The following is an 18922-nucleotide window of genomic DNA, read 5'->3' as shown; positions in this document are numbered from 1 at the left end:
CCCGGCCGCAAAACGTTGTATGATTGAGTGTCAATCATATAATTATTTTGAATTATAGTAGCATCTATATAAAAAATAATAATAATAATTGTTGAATTTTTCATTGCCACCTATACTAAAAATAAGGTATTTTAGATCACCAAAAATAATTATATTTATACACAACCATATACCAAATAGTACCCCCAAAAAAACTCTAAATTACATATATAAAAAAGTTCAAAATTTTCCAAATAGGAACTGTTATTAGTACTACAAAAATCTCATTCTACACTCCTCACAAGTATATTTTTCTTTCTAATTATAAAATGTTCAGAATGCAAAATGTGATTTTTGGAGTGCCAATAACAATTCCTTTCCAAAAAACTTGTAAAATATATGACTCTTCGAATTATTTTTCAAAATTCCAAGATTATTCCGATCTCAAAAATTCTGAATGTGAAATTTTGATTCGATTAGAAATTTTTGAAATGGAAATTGGAAACCTTGTTTCCGATCCTATCCATCTAAAAAAATCAACCCTAAATTTGACGTTTAGCACATGCGTGATAGTTCACCAAAAAAATAAAATAAAATAAAATCTTAACAGTACAACAATAAAAACTAGCCCAATACATTGTTGGACTTTCTACGATGAACTCATTTGTTGAGTTCCAATAGAACCACCTCTTAGTTTAGGCAGCGAGATACACATTAAGGAAGTAATTTATATGCACGTGTAAGTAACAGGTTTTAGGTTCGATTCTCGTCAAAGGTAACGTTGAACCACATTATTATGGCAAGCCCATTGTAAGGCTTAGCCCACTCCCCCACCCTTTTAGTGTAAATAATATCGTTTGTTATAAAAATAAATAAATCAATAAAAGGTTCTTACGTGTAGAAAAAAGTAAATTGTTAGAGCAATTGCAAGAACAATAGCTATAATTTTGTTAATTCCTTTCGATTTAGCATCTCCAACTACACCATGTAAATATCCGTGAGTTTTAATATTATTTGATGTTTAATTTTGGGTTAATATCAGTACTACCGTTTAGTATTTATCTCCACTTGTAAATGGAAAATTTTAGGCTCAAATATCATGGATGGCGAGCTCAAAAGCCCATTGTGTGGTTTAATCCAAATCCCACCATCCATAGTGTGAATCTAAAAACAAACGGGTTAAATTCGCTCTCAGCTAAATTTTACTAGGCCTCTAATTAGAGCATTAATTTTCACGCACCATAAGTTCTTTTTACTCACACAATAATGCATTCTTGAACTAAAATGTTAAGGTGACGGTGAATTCATTCTATGTAAGTTACTCTCCTGCATGTGAGCCCTATTGTATGGAAGGCTATTGTTATCTCATATAAAACATGACAAATTTCAGAATCAAGTGTTTAACAGTCCTACTGCACAGAGTTTAGAAACAAGTTATCTGAAGTGCAACATCGGTTACTAGTTGGATCACTGGAAACTTGCACAAACACAGATCATGTCATAGAAGTTTATTTTATATATCCTAGGATCAACATGTTTACTCTGTCATAACACGAAAAACCGAAATTGAGAGCACATGGGAGCAGATATGATCCCAAGTTCATACAACGTGCATTAAGGATTCTAAAGTTCTGGATTCACAAGCAACAGAATATTCACGGTAGATTAAGAGCTTGAGCATGGTGACGGATGTGATCATCGATGAAGGTGGAAATGAAAAAGTATGAGTGATCATAACCGGGCTGCAGTCGCAAAAGGAGTGGAACTTTAGCACTCCGACATGCCTCTTCAAACTTGTGTGGCATCAACTGATCATGCAAGAATTTATCATCTTCCCCCTACACAACAGCAGCAGTAATTAACTACCGAATGCAAACAAAGGCAGTTAAAGTGTACGTGAGAGAACATGTTATAAATATTCACTGATGGGGACACTGGACTAAAATTATTGAAAAAATGCATGTTTAAAGATTAACATGCAACCCCTATTACAGTTCATTCTCCACAAGTTTCTTCATACCAAATCAACAAGGATTTTCTGCACACCCCTGTTCATTTTTGTCCCTTGATTCTTCCTTTGATTTATTCTAAACAAAGGCCATAAATAAACAGGGGCGGGGGGAGTTCGCAGAAATCATTTCCAATCAACAATGATGCTGAAACCTCTCAATTTATGATGAACTCCATGTGTCAGGCCATCCAGTCATGGAGAGTGGACCACAAAGAGAGTGGCCTATTAAAAAATAAAATAGTTGGGCCACATCTGATTCCTAACAAGTCAAGCTTTCCAAAACAGTGGTTAACAACAAAACCTTAACAATTGTTACAACAACAAAGATATAGATTAGATGACATCAAATCTTACCTGATCAATTAAAATGGTAGTTGCTGACACATCATTAAACTTCACAATTAGGGAAGTGGCATCATATTCCTGCATTTTTGCATTCAATTTGTTACAAACTAGGAACCAAAAGAGTATGGATAAGAACTGAAACAATTAGATTTCTGATCTTACTTCCCAATCGGTTTTATTGCCACCTAGATAATTTGAGAAAGCTTTCTGGCCCCATGGACAGTTAGTAGGATTCACAATGGGTGCAAAGGCAGATACTGACTGGAAAATGAGTGAAAACATTACATAAAAGGAGTTAGATTCAACATAATTTCTCCTAAGAAGATCTAATCCAATAATTGCATAAAGCTCCCCCTGCAACCCAGTAACTTTTATAGAAAAACCGAACTTTCCATAGTTGTTAAATAAAAGTCAACTTCTTAAAAAAAAGCTAAAGTGTGGTTGAATATTTATATACCTTATATTTATCCAGGTTTTTCAGGTAGATTGTCAAAGCACCGTGCCCACCCATAGAATGACCAGATATAGATGCCCGTGATGTATCAAGCTGTGAAAAGTTTTCATTCAGAAGTTGTGGCAGCTCCTTGACAACATAATCATACATGCGCCAGTTCTTCCATTTCTCTTCAGTAGCATTGAGATAAAACCCAGCACCTGTTTGAGGAGATAAATAGCAATATTTAGTTAGACTTGTGAACCCACATATGTAACACATCAGAACATAACAATTTTTTTTACGAAGCTCTGACGGCAGACCACATTGATTTGCTGCTCCCTATTCACGGACTATGTTGATTGACTTTCAATTTCAGATACCATTCTGCTGGGGGGGGATCAACTTCAAAGACCATTTTGTAATAAAAACCCACACACACACACACACACACACACACACACACATATATATATATATATAACCTTTTGCACGGAAACTCTCAAGAAATCAGAAAATTTGCAGGAACAGAACTCGAAGTTCTCCCCCTTCAGAACCTATAATTTTTATATCCACCTTGTACATGAACAAACCATCTTAAAGATCCTACCCAATCTTATCCTCTAATATTTTTTAAGAAAAACTAATGAAAAGGGCTTGAAAACTTTGAGTTTTAACGATAAGGACAAAATAAAGGGTAAAGTGAATAGTATCAGGATTGACTTTTTAGTGTAAAAATGTGGTTTTTCATTAAAGTGAACAGTACCGGAAGCTTTTCGTTAAAGTTCCCAATTTTTTATTGTTTTGATAAAACCTATCTTATCCTCAATTGAGAATACTCTATCTTGTAACGACTACCACATACTTTTCCAATATTACTGCTTATGCACCTAAAAGGGATCCCTGTTTACTCTCCCTCCACCTTTAAAATACAGTTGACCATTCTATTTTCCCTTTCCGAATTATAATACTATTAGCGACTCTGTCTTAACAATTTAAAATACAATTGCAAGGTTAGGGTTATCTGTCTTGAATAAAGTGATAGATTCGCAAATTCCATACAATGTAAGGCAAATTTTGCAGAAATACTTCATAAAATGAAATATAAAAGTCCAATGTTGCATACCTACACCAAAATCCCAGCTATCCGCCTCTCCTTCTATAGACAAGCCTCCTATTAAGAGTTTACATGAACAAGTAGTGAGCACAATAAGAGCATAATAACACAAGATATATGGTGGTATAGAATGGAACATATAATTAAAAGGACAGCCTATCATAAGAAAATGCATGAGTAACCATAAAGAAATAATGGGTTAGCTACTAACGGCAGATGTAGATGTTACTCCTTACTGAATTTTTTTATATTTACAAATAACCTACAATATCACCCCCAGTTTTTTGCATTTCACTGGTAGTGACAGTTGTCGATGTCATTTTTTATTTTGTTTATCCCTTGTGTTTCTGTGTCTGTGGGAAGTGGCTGTAATTAACTTATAGTGATTAGACAAAGTTGGATGACGTTTGGAGGAACTTTGGCTACTTGTCAGAACACACAACATGAAACAAGGTCCAGCCCTACTATATCTGCAACAAAAGGTGAACATTTATAATATAAAAAAGTTTAACGGTCGTTACTATCCATGGAAAACTAACAACAAAAAGTGCCATTAAACTCACAGCTCCAATCAATTCACATTATAAGCTAACAACTCATGTTATTTTTGGACGTCAACCGGTAAGAATGGCAAAATGCCATAGATATTAGATAGATTACTTGGTTATGCCACATTCTACAATATTTGAATACATGACCCAAACAGCTGCCGACATTGGTCACCGGACAAGTTGTTGGAAAGGTTACCAACTAACATCAGTCCTACTTCACAAAAAGCAATTAAAGCTAGCATCGGAGACACAATAATCACTTCAAAGTTAAAAGCAACAAGGGCGGCCCACTAACTTGGAGAAGTATCAGGGGCGATCAGAGCAACACCCTCACTTGAGGCAACACGTTGAGCTCCTGACTTGGTTATAAAATTTTCATCTGTGCAGGTCAGGCCAGAGAGCCAGTAAAGTACCTTCTCATCAAAAAAATTGATTATCACACATTGCAAAATACAAACTTTCATAGCATCGTATGGACAAAAGAAAATTGGAAAATCAAACTCAACAAGAAGAAGAAGCACGGGAAAGTAGTTTCAAAATGCTTAATAAACAATGCCACGAGAAAAGTTATGCGAATCGTTTCAACTATACAAGGTTCCAGCCAAAATGTTATGAAAACTTCTGAGCTGACAATTATTTGCGCCCAGGGCGAATGATGATGTAAAACTAACTCAAGTACTACTGCAAACATCAACCATTGTACCTACTTTTAATTCTCAGCAAGGCAAAAATCTCCTCATTCTTTCTGTTCATAGATTTTAAGACATTTATGCAAGACAATCGGTTCAAAAAATAAATCGAGGAAGCTTCCTTTTCCCCAACTTAAATTCTTTGTCTATGATAGTACTAGGAGATGACTGACTTTGCAACTATAATGGTGTATGTGAGTACCATATAACTAATTCTATCAAGATCCGGGCTGTCAGGCGGATCAGCACACTGAATTGAGGGAAACTAAATTCCAAATTTCTCAAGCAACTATAGCAAAACCCTTATCAATTAACGCCATATATTCACAAAAAGCAACAGATTTCAGCCACATATCCCTAGGATGTCCAAAATCAGATAAAACCCAGATAGCAATTTCACTGGGAAATGAAATTTCAAAAGAAAGCTGCAAATAGGTAAGAGAGAGAGAGAGGAGTTACAGGGAATCGGTGGGAAGGGGAAGGAGAAGGAGGGAAGTAGATGTGGAAGGTCATGGAGCAGCCGAGCGTAGGGCTGAAATGCTTGTACCTCTTGTTGTACCCTCCGAACATCTTCGAGCTGCTCACCTCACTTGGCTTCGTCTCCATCTCTCTCACTTCTCTCTTCTCTCTCTCTCTCTCTCTCTCTCTAGCTTCTTTGCTCCTCAGCTGTGAGTGAAGTTTTTGTTAGGTCTCGAAGCTCCGAGGGTCAATTTTGTTGTTTTGATAATTGCATTTTACACCCTTGTCTTTTTGTCTATGTAACTATTGGGTCCGTGTCTTTTAAAAATTTGTATTTTAGTACCTAAAGTCACAAAGTATTATGGCATAAACTTTGATATTGCTTTCTTCACCTAAAGTTTTCACTTTAAAGTTAAGCAGTAAAAAAGCATATAATAAAAATAAAATATTCTACTTATTTTAAAATAATGACCTCAAAATAGCAACTTTTAAAAATAACCACTTAGTTACTAGTATTGTTGTATAGTGGTAGCAAGGAGGCATTAACTTTGCCAAAAATGTGAATCCATTTACCAAGTCGATGACACAAAAACATTCTCCGTCGACACCTAGTACGGTATGGGTTTAAGTCAATATAATCATTAATTGACTTTAGTGAAAAATTATTGGAATTATACCCTAGAAACTCAACAACTACACATATTCTACGTCATTCTATTTATGTTTTTCACGTATTAGGTTTGAAAATTGTCACAGAACATATTGAGAATAAGTATCACATTAATGAAGAGGGACATTACATGAGCTTATAAGAGCATCTCCAATGAGAGTCCCTAGTTAGGGACTCCCACCACTAACTTTGATGACTCATTTAAGGGCTTTAAATTAATATTCGAGTCTCTAAAAAAATTATTGATTGTAAAAGAAAATCCTTAATTATAATCCATAAATATAGGGACTAAAAAAATTAAAAATTATTATTCATTTCGTTGGTGTTATGGTCTATTTTATCTGACAAGGTTAAAAGGGGTCAGCTGGTAGAGGGGAGAGAGGTTGAGAGAGATGTGCTTGTAGAATTGTATGGGAATGTGTGTTGTTATCCGTACTACATTGTGCCTTTATTTATAATAGTAAAAGGAGATAAGATATTCCTTCTTCCCCAAGTAATACAAATTGTAATAGGAAAGGATAATTAAAATCTAATCTAATCTAGGATTTACACAATCACACGTAAACGAGGAATGTTTACAACACTCCCCCTTGAGTGTGTAAATACTCAAGGTAGATTTAGCATCATGCAGAAGTTGAGGAAGCTGACTCGTCGGCACTGATTCTAAGGAACAACACTTATTCTCAATAAGGTAGGAACTCGCATAAGTAAATGAGTCTCACTAAAAAACCCTAAGACTATGGCAAAAATTCGAGTAAGGACAAAATTCATAGTCTAAGGAAAAATACGTGAGAAATGCAAAGTCAAAAGAAACGTTTACGAGATGTCATCAGAGATATGACCAGCCTAAGGTGGGTGCCTCATTAAAACCCAATTAGGTAGCAAAAACCCAATGGAAAAAATGCTCCTAATCGTAGGGAAAAAGAGTACATTAAGATCAAGCAAATATCTTCAGGATACTCCCCCTAAGTTTGACACAGTTCCAAAGAGAAATAGCAAAGTTACGATTCATAAAGTTTACGCATACCAATTCCATGAACAAGTTTCTGAAACGTCGTCTTCGACAATGATTTGGTGAAGGTCGGCTAGATTGTCTTGTGAACAGATTTGCATGACTTCAATCTTCTGATGCTCTTATTGTTGATGTGAAAAGAAGAACTTCGGTGCAATGTGCTTGGTGTTGTGTCGTTTAATGTAACCCTTTCTTGAGTTGTTCGATGCATGTTGCGTTGTTTTCAAAGATTGTCGTCAACGCATCAACTGCGGTATAAAGATCGTAGGAGTTTCGAATATGGCCCACTACTGCTCTCAACCAAAAGCATTCCCGAGTTGCTTCATGTAAGGTAAGAATTTCAACATGGTTAGACGAAGTGGTAACAAAGGACTATGTAGTTGACCTTCAAGAGATTACGATGCCTTCAACATTAAAGACATAACCCGTTTAAGAATGCTCATTGTGCAGATCATATAAGTATCCTGCGTTGGCATAACCAACAAGGCGAGAATCGACTCGAGAAGTGAAGGGTGCAGCATCACTCAAGGATCCGTAAGGATAGAACAAGCCCAAATCCGTAGTACCCTTAAGGTAACGGAAGATGTATTTCACGTCAGTCCAGTGTCTGTGTGTAGGTGCATTACTGTATCTTGCCAAAAGATTAACAGTGAAGGAGATGTCAGGTTTAATGCATTGAGCTAAGTACAATAAAGCGTGTATCACACTTAGATAAGGAACTTCAGGCTCCAAAATCTCTTCATCATCCTCCTTTGGATGGAAGGAAGTTTTGCATTTAGCGATTGAATGACCATAGGAGTACTCGAAGGTTTCGCTTTATCCTCATTAAAGCGGTGCAACACCTTCTGGGTGTAGTTCTTTTGATGTACTTGGATTCCATCCAAACAATGCTCTATCTCGAGACCGAGACAGCGTCGAGTCTCATCTAGATCTTTCATCTCAAATTTTGACTTCAGGTGTGCGGTAATTCTCACGAGCTCTTTAGGAGTTCCGATAAGGTTCATGTCATCGACATATACTGCAACAATCACAAATCCGGAATGTGACTTCTTAATGAACACACAAGGGCATAGTTCGTGGTTCACATATCCTTGACTAGTCAAATACTCACTCAGACGGTTATACCACATTCTTCCAGATTGCTTCAAACCGTAGAGTGAACGTCACTGCCTAATTAAGAGCATGTTCTGGGTTTGGAAATATTTGAACCAGTTAATGTAAGTCCTTCAGGAACTTTCATATAGATTTCCATATCAAGATCCCCATAGATATATGCAATTACTACGTCCATCAACTACATACTCAGTTTTTCGAAAACTACCAAACTGATAAGGTAGCGAAAAGTAATCATATTCATAACGGGTGAATAAGTTTTGTCATAGTCAATCCCGGGGCGTTGTGAGAAGCCTTATGCAATAAGACGAGCTTTGTAACACACAATTTCATTTTGTCATTACGATTCAAAACGAAAACCCATTTGTAGCCAACGGGCTTCACATGTGGAGGAGTAGGAGCTACAGGTCCAATCACCTTACATTTTGCAAGTGAATCGAGTTCGACTTGGATTGCTTGTTTCCAGTTTAACCAATCAATTCTACATCGACATTCATCAATGGAACGCGATTCAATGTCATCGCTCAACATAATTGAACACCACAGCCTAATTGAGAGTAAGTCTTTCAGGAACTTCCATATAGATTTCCATATCAAAATCCCCATAGATATACGTAATTACTATGTCCATCAGCTGCATACTCAGTTTTTCGGAAACTACCAAACTGATAAGGTAGCAAAAAGTAATCACATTCATATGGGTGAATAAGTTTCGTCATAGTCAATCCCGGGGCGTTGTGAGAAAACTTGTGCAATAAGACGAACTTTGTAACACATAATTTCATTCTTCTCATTACAATTCTGAACGAAAACTCATTTGTAGCCAACAGGCTTCACATGTGGAGGATTAGGAACTACAGGTCCAAACACCTTAAGTTTTGCAAGTGAATCGAGTTCAACTTGGATTGCTTGTTTCCAGTTTAACCAATCAGTTCTACATCGACATTCATCAATAGAACGCGGTTCAATGTCATCGCTCAACATAATCTCAGTAGCTACTGCATATGCTAATGCATCGTCGACAATCATTTCATTTCTATGCCACACATCTAAGCTAGCATAATAGACCGAAGTCTCATGATTCTCAGGAGGAGGATTTATCTCTTTAAGGACGTTTCCATATCTAGAATTTCCTCATGAGTTGGATAGAATGAGTAAGCGATAGTCAAATTCATGGTAGGTTCTTCAGGACCTTGTGTCGTGGGTTTCTTCTTCCGGGGGTGTGAATCCTTTGAACCAAGAAGTCTGCCACACTTTTGTGTAGAAGCAGGATTGGCTAGCCACTAATGTACATAGATCACCAATATTGGCGTCTTGGGCCTCTAGGAGGGAAGTCCGTCGTACATTTGGTATATCCATCTTTACAGGCGTATTCGCATCTAGAATATGTGATCTTGTCACGCACGCTAGATTGGTGAAAGCATCTAGCATACTCTGAGCTATCCTCTGAAGATCTAATATGTGCTACACTTCAGTTTCAAACTGAGCAGTGCGGGGATCTACATGAGTTAAAGTGGGAGTTGTCCACGATAATTTGTGTCATTCTTCAGGAACGATGATGTTCTTATCTCCCCCTAACGATTTGAAGATTGTCTTGTAGAAGTGACAATCTGCTAAACGAGCGATAAACAGATTGTCTGTCAAAGGTTCTAAGGAACGAATAATCGAAGGAGAATCATATCCGACATAGATTCCCATCCTTCCCTGAGGCCCTATTTTTGTACATAAGGGTGACGAGATTGGCACATATACCGCACAACAAAAAACACGCAGATGCGATATGTCAGGTTCGTATCCGGTAACCAATTGAAAAGCACTAAATGGTTGTGTCACAACATGCCTCAGACATACCAACTTTATTGCGTGCAATATTGCATGGCCCTAAGCAGGGATTGGGAGGTTAGTACGTATGACCAACGATCGAGCAATCATTTGTAAGTGCTTAATGAAAGCCTCTGCCTAGCCGTTCTGGGCGTGAACATGGGTATAGGATGTTCAACTTCAACCCCAACCGACATGCAATAGTCATCAAAAGTTTTAGATGTGAATTCGCCAGCATTATCTAATCAAATAGATTTGATTGGATAATCAAGGTGGTGAGCCTTGAGCTTGATAACCTGAGCCAACAATTTGGAGAATTTAACATTCCTTGTGGACAACAAGCACACGTGTGACTAATATGTGGAAATGTTAAGCAAAGCCATAAAGTATCTAAAGGGTCCGCAGGGAGAGTGAATTGGTCGACAAATGTCCTCTTGAATCTGTTGTAGACAAATGGGAGGATTTGAACGAATCTTGTCATTAGAAGGCTTAGTAATAAGTTTTCCCATTGAACATGTTTGACATGCGATTCCTTGGATCAAACCTAAACTTCGGGTTAGTGGATACCCATGTGAAGATTTGAGGATATAGCGCATTGCTATTCGTCCAGGATGCCCCAAACAATTATGCCAAACTGTAATTTCGTGCGCGGTCCCAGTAGTAGGGTCGACCATATATTGGCATTCTATGAGGCATATGGTCGTAGTATACAGACCTCTTAAGATACGCTCCATCTTTTCTAGAATATGCTTCTTGCTATATTCGTAGGAAGTTATGCACAAAAATTCAACTTTGTTTTCTATATGGGTTTCAACATGGTAATTGTTATCTTTAATGTCCTTGAAACTCAACAACATTCTTCCGGAATGTGGAGAATAGAATGCCTTAGCAATGGTTAAGATTGTACCATTGAACAACATTATACGTGCCGTACCATATCCTTCTATCGGTTGGATGGGCCTGAGAAGGTTGTCAGAGGTGCATTCTTAGGTATAAAGTTAGTGAAATAGATACGTTCATGCAAAATTTTGTGCGTGGTTGCACTATCTGCCAGACAACTAACTTTTCTACTAGTCATACCTAGAACGAAAAATTAATTTGAACTGGTCACATGCATAAAAGTTCTAAAAACAAATATCAATTCAAAATAATTTCATTTATTCAAGGATGGTAACGAATTAAAACTTAATATCCAAAAACAAATCACCAACAAATAATCCAAACATAAAGGAAAATTGTTCAAAAATCAACCAAAAACAAAGGAGGGGTTCGGCCACTAGGTGGAATTTAGCCTCATTGTCTTATTTCATCTAAAAAATAAGTCTGTCTAAGATTCTAATCTTCTATAAGGGTGGTATCTTTTTGAAAGTCAAAAACCTCCATCTTTGTAGTCTCCAGTTCATCCACTTGCACGAAGTTTGATTTAAACTTCTTACGACAAGAATGATATTCATCTACAACCTTCTTAAGAGCTCAGCAAACATGGGACCAATAGTCCTTTGAACCACTAATGATAGCACATGTCCACATCTATGGTTTTAGGTGCTTTGCCCTTATTCTTGAAGTTTGGGGCCTTGAGAGCGAGGTTTGGGCGCTTCTGGGCTTTGTTTCCTCCCTTGGATGGCCCTTGACTCTGTTGACCTTGGTGGGATGGCTTCTGACCGCCCCTACCATGCATCTTTTAGCGTTTTAGGCATTGGTTTATCCTATAATGTGCTTCAAGCACAGTAATCGCCCCAGTAGGTCGAGCTTGATGACTCTTCATCAACATCTAGTTCTATTTTTCATCAAGAAGTAAAACAGAGATCAAATCCGAGAACTTAGTGAACTTCTGAGCTCTATATTGTTGATACATGACAATATTAAAAGCAGAGAAGGTCGAATAGGCCTTCTCTAGGAGATCCTCTTCGGTCAAAGTTTCGTTACAAAACTTGAGAAGTGATCGGATTCGACAAACTTCATAATTATATTCATTCACAAACTTAAATTCTTGGAAATGCAAATGATGCCAGTCATGTCTTGCTTCAGGCAAGAATATGTCCTTTTGGTGATCAAAATGATCAGCCAAAACGACCCATAGTGCACGTGGATCCTCCTCATCAAGATACTTAGTTTGCAAATCGTCATGGATATGCCTTCGGATGAAGATCATAGTAGGATGCAAGTTCTTTGCAGTGAGGTGAAGCTTCACATCTTGGACCCACTTAAGGTAGTTCTTTCCAGAGACCTCTAAAGTGGTGAAGTCGAGTTTGTTCAAATTCGACATGTTCCTATCACAAAATAGATGGACAAGATGTGGTTAGTGTAATGGAGAAAAATCAATCCATTCACATATGAATAGAACATACAGGTTCTAATAGACATCTATTGGTTTAATTTTGCCTGAAAAACTTCAGGTTTTCAAACAAGGCATGTTTATAAGAAACTTTAAGTTTCAAAATAATTATAAACTTCAAGTTCATATATTCTTGCACGCAAACACAAATATATACAGAAATATGCAACAAGAATATGCAAAATATAATTTTAGGTCTATAATTATAAATGAATTAATTATTTGGACTTCTGGCCAAGTTAAAGTGTGGGTGAAAAAATATAAAACCCATTGGGCCTAAAATAATTAGGCAAATAAAACTTGGGCCCGAAAATGTTGTCGTGGATCCTAGGCCCTAGGGTGGGCTGGGTTGGGTCTCGGGGTGGGGCTGCAAGCCCAAACAACGAGGAAAAGGGGATTGGGCTGTTGAAAGCGAGCCCTCCAAAAAATTGCACATGGCCCACTTCAGGCGAGCCAAAAAAATTTCTTTTTTTTTTTTTGCATGGGCCGCTTCAGGCGTGCTGGGTGTGCTTTACCAGGGAAGAACGCCAGAATTAGTTGATGGCGCCGTGTCAGACGACGTTTCCAAATCAGGGCAAGCCATGGTTCCTCAGAGAACCGAGTGTTTGTCAACGAAGATGAGATCTCAACGTCGGGGGAGAGAGAACCAATGGAATTCAATCCAATTCGAACAAAAAACCCATGAAATTCTTCTAGAATTTCTAGAAGTCGTTGGTGAAAACGATGGGTTTTGTCCAATTTACACGACTATCTGTTGTGTTTCGTCAGAAAAGTCGACGGGATGACCTGGGCTTTCAGGCCGTGGGTCGGGACAGGGTGCTTCAACCCCATCGTTTTGGTTCAAACGTGCAGCTTGGGATTCGATTTTTGGGCTGGGCTTGCCAAGTCGTTGCAGGCTACTAGCCTGGTGCTGATGGCTTGCACAATATGGCCCATTGCCTTGGAGCAGTGTAGGGCGATGGTTTGAAGAGCCCTAGTTTTCTCAATTCCAATTTTTTCTCTTTTTTTTTTTCGATTCATTTATTTAATTGCATATTCAACTCAGTAATATTTTAATGCATGTACATATATTTGATGCAATTAATGGCAAATATCAAATTCACATAATTCAAACGAGAAGTTAAAAAAAAAAAAAATCAAACGAGAAGTTGTCTCATGTGGGTGGGTTCAAAAAACAAAGAAAAAGCCGGCACCATTCCCACTCAAAAATAAAAATTAATATGGAGTCCACTCTTTGAGTTCCTATATATAGTCTCTATATTTGAGAATTTCTTTAAAGTATCCGGCAAGTCTCTATATATAGAGATACTTTGAGGACCTCAATTTCGGCTCATTGGAATCCTTCTGTCCCTATATTTAGGAATTATATGGTTGTATGAACTTCATTTATGGTCTCTATTGGAGATGCTCTAAGTAATTGAGCTACTTTTTATATTGCCAAATAGTTGTATGGTGGAACTTCAACCATTTTTCCAAATAAACCCCCTTTAAGATCTTTAATCCTAGGGTCATTGTACTTATTTGTTTCAAGGATCAAAGTAGAAGAAATCCGAATGTTACTTATCCTTGGAGTGTGCTTTAAATCCAATGTAACAACACCAACTCCTTTCAAAGCTTGAAACCACCTTGGATAGCTCCTCCTCTTAGGCTCAATGAAAATGCCCTCGAAGTTTTGACACATGCTTGGCTTTGGGTGAGTGTAGGAAGAGAGCAAGTGTGAGTGCCTACGATAAGGGTAGTGGTTGTAATGTTTTTTTTTTCTCTTTTATGAAAAGAAGGACAAGTGGTGGTAAATCATGGTTATTCATTTTTTCTTGACTCGAAGAAGGCTAGTAAGAATAACACCTTACCCATGATCGCCATCAAGCAGATTCATGGTTACAACTGGTGGTTGTAGCGTTTTGTTTTCTCTATCTTGAATGTATAACTATTTTCTTTCCAAGAAAAAAAACTTCTCTCTACTAAGATGAGTCATGAGTACTATTTCTTTTCTCTAAATTTTCTCTCTATCAGAGGTCTTTGACGATAAATTCCCAAATATTTCTCTTCATTTGTAAGTAAGGTCATAAGTCCAATTCTCGTAAAAGGCGAATTTGAACCATATTATTACTAGCACATTGTGAGGCTTAGCCCACTCTCCACTTTCCACTCTCCTAGTGTAGATTATATCGTTTGTTCAAAAGAAAAAAAAACAAGAAAAAAGAAAAAAGAAAAAAGAGAAAAAAAAAGGGAAGTGTCAGCATGTGGATTTTATGTGTATTGGCTAAATAATCTAGACTCTTATTTTCACACTTGAGTTTAGTTCATCTTTTGCTACAAATATTATGGAATTATTATTAACACTTCAAAAATTTTATTCTACTTTCCTCATAAATGTAGTTTTCTTATTAATTATAAAAAATTTAAAGTTCAAAAATAAAATTTTTGAAATGGTAATAACAATTCATAATATTACATGTTACAAAGGGGTTTTAGCACCTGTGATCGAACACCGACCAAAATTATCCAATATTAATGCCCGTTGGGGAAGTTGGCAGAATCTAAAACCCATTAATGACTTTGGCACCCAACTCAACCTCAACTGCACCCATTAATGCCTTTTATGGCTTTTTTGGTTCCTCCTCAGCCTTCCTTCTCTGTTGTCACGCTTTCTCCCTTCAATGATTCAGAGCTTCTTCATGTTAGTTACATTTTTGTCACCTCCATCGCACTTTTTGGTGTCTTTCCGTCCGGCTTCAATTTTCCAGCATTATATCCACCGCCAGTGTGGGCGGGTCTCTGAGCTGACAGGAATTTGAGTGAACAACCCAACACAACTTTGACCAAGAAAGCTTTGTAATTTCCGACAAGGTTGGTATTTTTTTGTTGACTTTTTCTTTTTCTTGTTGTTTAATTTCTGAGCTTTCACAAAGTGTTTTTCAAGTTTATAGTTGGTAGATGAACAACTTCAGGCGGAGATAACAATATAATTTGAATAGTTGGGTTTTATTTTTTTGGCATACTCTTTGGAACTCCTAAATAAAAAGGAAGAGACTTGCATTGCATGCATAGGAAAAAATCCTGTCCTTTTTCTTGTTTGTATCGGTTTCTGCCGATTTGTTTACCAACAAATCTTGATTGCTGGGTCGTAAAATCTGATTAAAAATATCATACATTTCAATATTGTGTATTGGGAGAGCGATCATATAAATATAAAAGGTGAATTGTTCTTAAATTCTGACTTGGTTAGAAACTTTCAAGATCAATTGGAATTATTGAAAAACCTGCATAAGCAAGTAGTTTGCGATTTTTTTCAGTTTTGTGTGTTATTGTTGATGGTCTTATTTTGCTTGGATTTAGATGGTGGGGAGCATTGAAGCTATGGATCGTAATTTGTACTCGAACGGGTCTGTTCACAACTTTAATGCATTGGAGGAGAAGCTTGACGAGCTCCGGAGCCGCCTTGGAAAGGCTAATGGTGACCCTTTGAGAATTGTTGGTGTCGGGGCGGGTGCTTGGGGCAGTGTTTTTGCTGCTGTGTTGCAAGATAGCTATGGTCAATTTCGAGACAAGGTTCAAATAAGGATATGGAGAAGACCGGAAGAGCTGTTGATAGAGCCACCGCTGAACATATTTTTGAGGTGATCAATTCGAGGGAAGATGTGTTGAGGAGGTTGATCAGGCGATGTGCATATTTGAAATATGTGGAGGCAAGGCTTGGGGATCGAACACTTTATGCCGATGAGATTTTGAAAGATGGGTTTTGTTTGAACATGGTTGAGACGCCGCTGTGCCCTTTGAAGGTTGTGACTAGTTTGCAGGAGGCTGTTTGGGATGCTGATATTGTGGTGAATGGCTTGCCATCAACGGAAACAAAAGACGTGTTTGAAGAGATTAGTAATTATTGGAATGAAAGAATCACAGATCCTATTATCATCTCTTTGGCAAAAGGTATCGAGGCCGCACTTGAGCCTCTCCCGCATATCATAACTCCCACGCAAATGATTCATCAAGCAAGTATGTTTCTCTTCTTTTAATTTGACTGTGAACCTTCAGTATGTTGGGTTTTAACTTTAAAGTTCAATTAGAAATATGCTACTGAAGTGAGTAAAGCTAAAGCAACCGTAGTATATTGTTATTGCCACTTCTCAATTTCTGTTCATTCTTTTCTGTTTGACTCGCAGCCGGTGTACCTATAGAGAACATACTTTATCTGGGTGGCCCAAACATTGCCTCAGAAATCTACAACAAAGAATATGCTAATGCTCGAATATGCGGAGCTGAAAGGTGGAGAAAACCTCTCGCGAAGTTCTTAAGGCAACCCCATTTTACTGTCTGGGACAATAGCGATCTTGTTACACATGAAGTCATGGGTGGCTTAAAGAATGTCTATGCCATTGGAGCAGGTAAATCTGAAATTCATTCTGACAGACATATCTCATACAATAAGGGTGGACTCCAGTTAAAAGAAATGAACTTTTAGGTGTTCAAGAATTTAATTACAAGGAACAACTTTGGATACCAATCATCTTGATTTCCGATGTCCTTTTTCATAAACATGAAAAAGGAATACAGTGAATGAGAAATCAAGTTTTCTGCTTGGTTATTGTTGTTCACCTTCATTTAAGTAATAGTAATTTTTGTTCCGCTTCATTAAATTTCTAAGCTACGTACACCTGATACCGTGTTAATGAGGACAGATTTGAAGAGAAGTATTTGATGCTTTTATATGATTTAGAGTCCTGTTTTTACGAAAACACTACTCTTCAATTCTGTCCTCAAGGTATCAGATGTATGAAGCTCTGAACCATGATAAGAGGGATATGTTTTCAGTTAAAATCAGAGGCTATCCTGTTCCCTTATTTACGAGCTGACATTACTGTTTCAAATGGAATAATTCACAACTGACTGTTCAAGAACTGTCAGAAAATTCCTGCCCAGACAAACTTGAAATTTGTTGTATACGAACTGTAGTTTCCCGGCATTGCTTAGGGAAGCTTCTCAGAAGAATGGAAAACCAATTCAGTTCTATAGCTATAAATATTGGATGATGTAATGGCCATTTTTCCTTTTAATTTTCTCAGGGATGGTAGCAGCCCTCACAAAGGAGAGTGCTACCAGCAAATCTGTATACTTTGCACATTGTACCTCAGAGATGATATTTATCACTCATTTGTTGACGGAAGAGCCCGAGAAACTTGCAGGGCCTTTGTTGGCCGACACATATGTAACCCTGTTGAAAGGTCGCAATGCGTGGTATGGGCAAATGTTAGCCAAGGGGGAATTAAACCGGGATATGGGTGAAAACATCAGTGGCAAAGGAATGATTCAGGTATTAGTTGTTATTTACTTTCGTTTTCAATCCCTTACAAGATATATTCATTTCAATTCACAATTATACCTCAGTAATTAATTTAAAAGAGAAATGATTGACCTGTAAAAGTATGTGCAATCAAGTAAACATTTTAGTTATCCAATCATCAGACAAGGCACATCTAAATAAAGATTGAAGATGTGTGACATTGTATAAGTGTAAGAAGAATGTGTGAAGAATATGATTACTCCTCCATAACAGCACTAGCAAAGATCTGGTCCGGCTAAAATGTGCCCTTGTCATTCCATTGAGGAATTTTTTTTGCTTCTAGGGGTGTCCAGCTAAAGCGTGCCCTTGTAATCCATTTCTTCTAACTTGTTACCGATCTATGTATAATGCTCTGACCCCTTTGCTTCTAGGGTGTCTCTGCAGTCAAAGCATTTTATGAACTTCTCAGTCAGTCGAGCCTAAATGTGTTGCATCCTGAAGAAAACAAGCCTGTTGCTCCTGTAGAGCTCTGCCCCATCTTGAAGACGCTATATAAAATACTGATAACACGGTACTTTCCCGTAAACTTATAATTCGAAAGATCATATTTAGTACGACCGGATCATGTTTGGCATTACTTTGTATAACATCTTTGGAATGTATATCAATTCTTTGCCATGTGTATTGTTTTATCCCCAGGAAGCAATCATCGCAAGCTATTCTTCAAGCGTTGAGGGATGAAAACTTGAACGATCCCAGGGAACGCATTGAGATTGCACAGAGCCATGTCTTCTATAGGCCTTCCCTCCTCGGACAGCCTTTGACTAGTTTCCGACTGCAAGATAAAGTGGTGATATAGGGGTTTAAAACTATTTGTGATTTGTGTGAAATGTGCATTATCTTTGGATCGAGAAATTGGTCATTAAAGGAAATATGTACCCATCTGGCACTGCTTGTATTTGGTTAATCTTATTAATAAAACACCCTATCGATTCTGTTCAAACAATCATTTGTCCTGTTTCACAATTTTTAGGTGATCTGATCTAGCAATTTAATTCAATTTCCATGATTCCGGAATGGCTGGAGACCAATTGGGTTTAATAATT

The 18922-nt window shown here is 37.4% G+C and overlaps 2 protein-coding genes across 2 annotated transcripts; one reads left to right on the top strand and one right to left on the bottom strand.

The window, feature by feature from the left end:
• Positions 1-1475: 1475 nt before the first annotated feature.
• LOC103953211 (S-formylglutathione hydrolase) lies at positions 1476-5809 on the bottom strand. Its single transcript, XM_009364948.3, has 7 exons — positions 5585-5809; positions 4732-4849; positions 3895-3942; positions 2793-2989; positions 2498-2596; positions 2345-2413; positions 1476-1817 (listed from the first exon to the last, which is right to left on the bottom strand). Exons 1-7 carry the CDS (start codon positions 5729-5731, stop codon positions 1635-1637), a joined length of 861 nt encoding a protein of 286 aa, XP_009363223.1. The 5' UTR covers positions 5732-5809; the 3' UTR covers positions 1476-1634.
• Positions 5810-15147: 9338 nt separating this feature from the next.
• LOC103953210 (glycerol-3-phosphate dehydrogenase [NAD(+)] GPDHC1, cytosolic) lies at positions 15148-18822 on the top strand. Its single transcript, XM_009364947.3, is given in 7 exon segments — positions 15148-15385; positions 15875-16109; positions 16112-16531; positions 16699-16920; positions 17599-17846; positions 18248-18387; positions 18516-18822. Coding segments are annotated over 6 exon segments (1425 nt in total). The 5' UTR covers positions 15148-15385; the 3' UTR covers positions 18676-18822.
• The last annotated feature ends 100 nt before the right edge of the window (positions 18823-18922 follow it).

The sequence above is a fragment of a genome, unplaced genomic scaffold (genome assembly GCF_019419815.1).
Source record: "Pyrus x bretschneideri cultivar Hongxiangsu unplaced genomic scaffold, Pyrus_bretschneideri_v1 Contig9, whole genome shotgun sequence".
In the NCBI taxonomy this organism is placed as follows: Eukaryota; Viridiplantae; Streptophyta; class Magnoliopsida; order Rosales; family Rosaceae; genus Pyrus; species Pyrus x bretschneideri.
The sequence above is the reverse complement of the archived record's forward strand: the minus strand, read 5'-3'. Positions and strand labels throughout refer to the sequence as shown.

Bases quoted from the DNA above. Each gene is read 5' to 3' on its own strand.
- LOC103953211 (XM_009364948.3), bottom strand. From the start codon at position 5,731: ATGGAGACGAAGCCAAGTGAGGTGAGCAGCTCGAAGATGTTCGGAGGG. The intron at 2,990-3,894 runs GTATGCAACATT...CTCCTCAAACAG, and splicing joins TAGCTGGGATTTTGGTGTAG to GTGCTGGGTTTTATCTCAAT. The intron at 2,414-2,497 runs GTAAGATCAGAA...GCAAAAATGCAG, and splicing joins GCAATAAAACCGATTGGGAA to GAATATGATGCCACTTCCCT.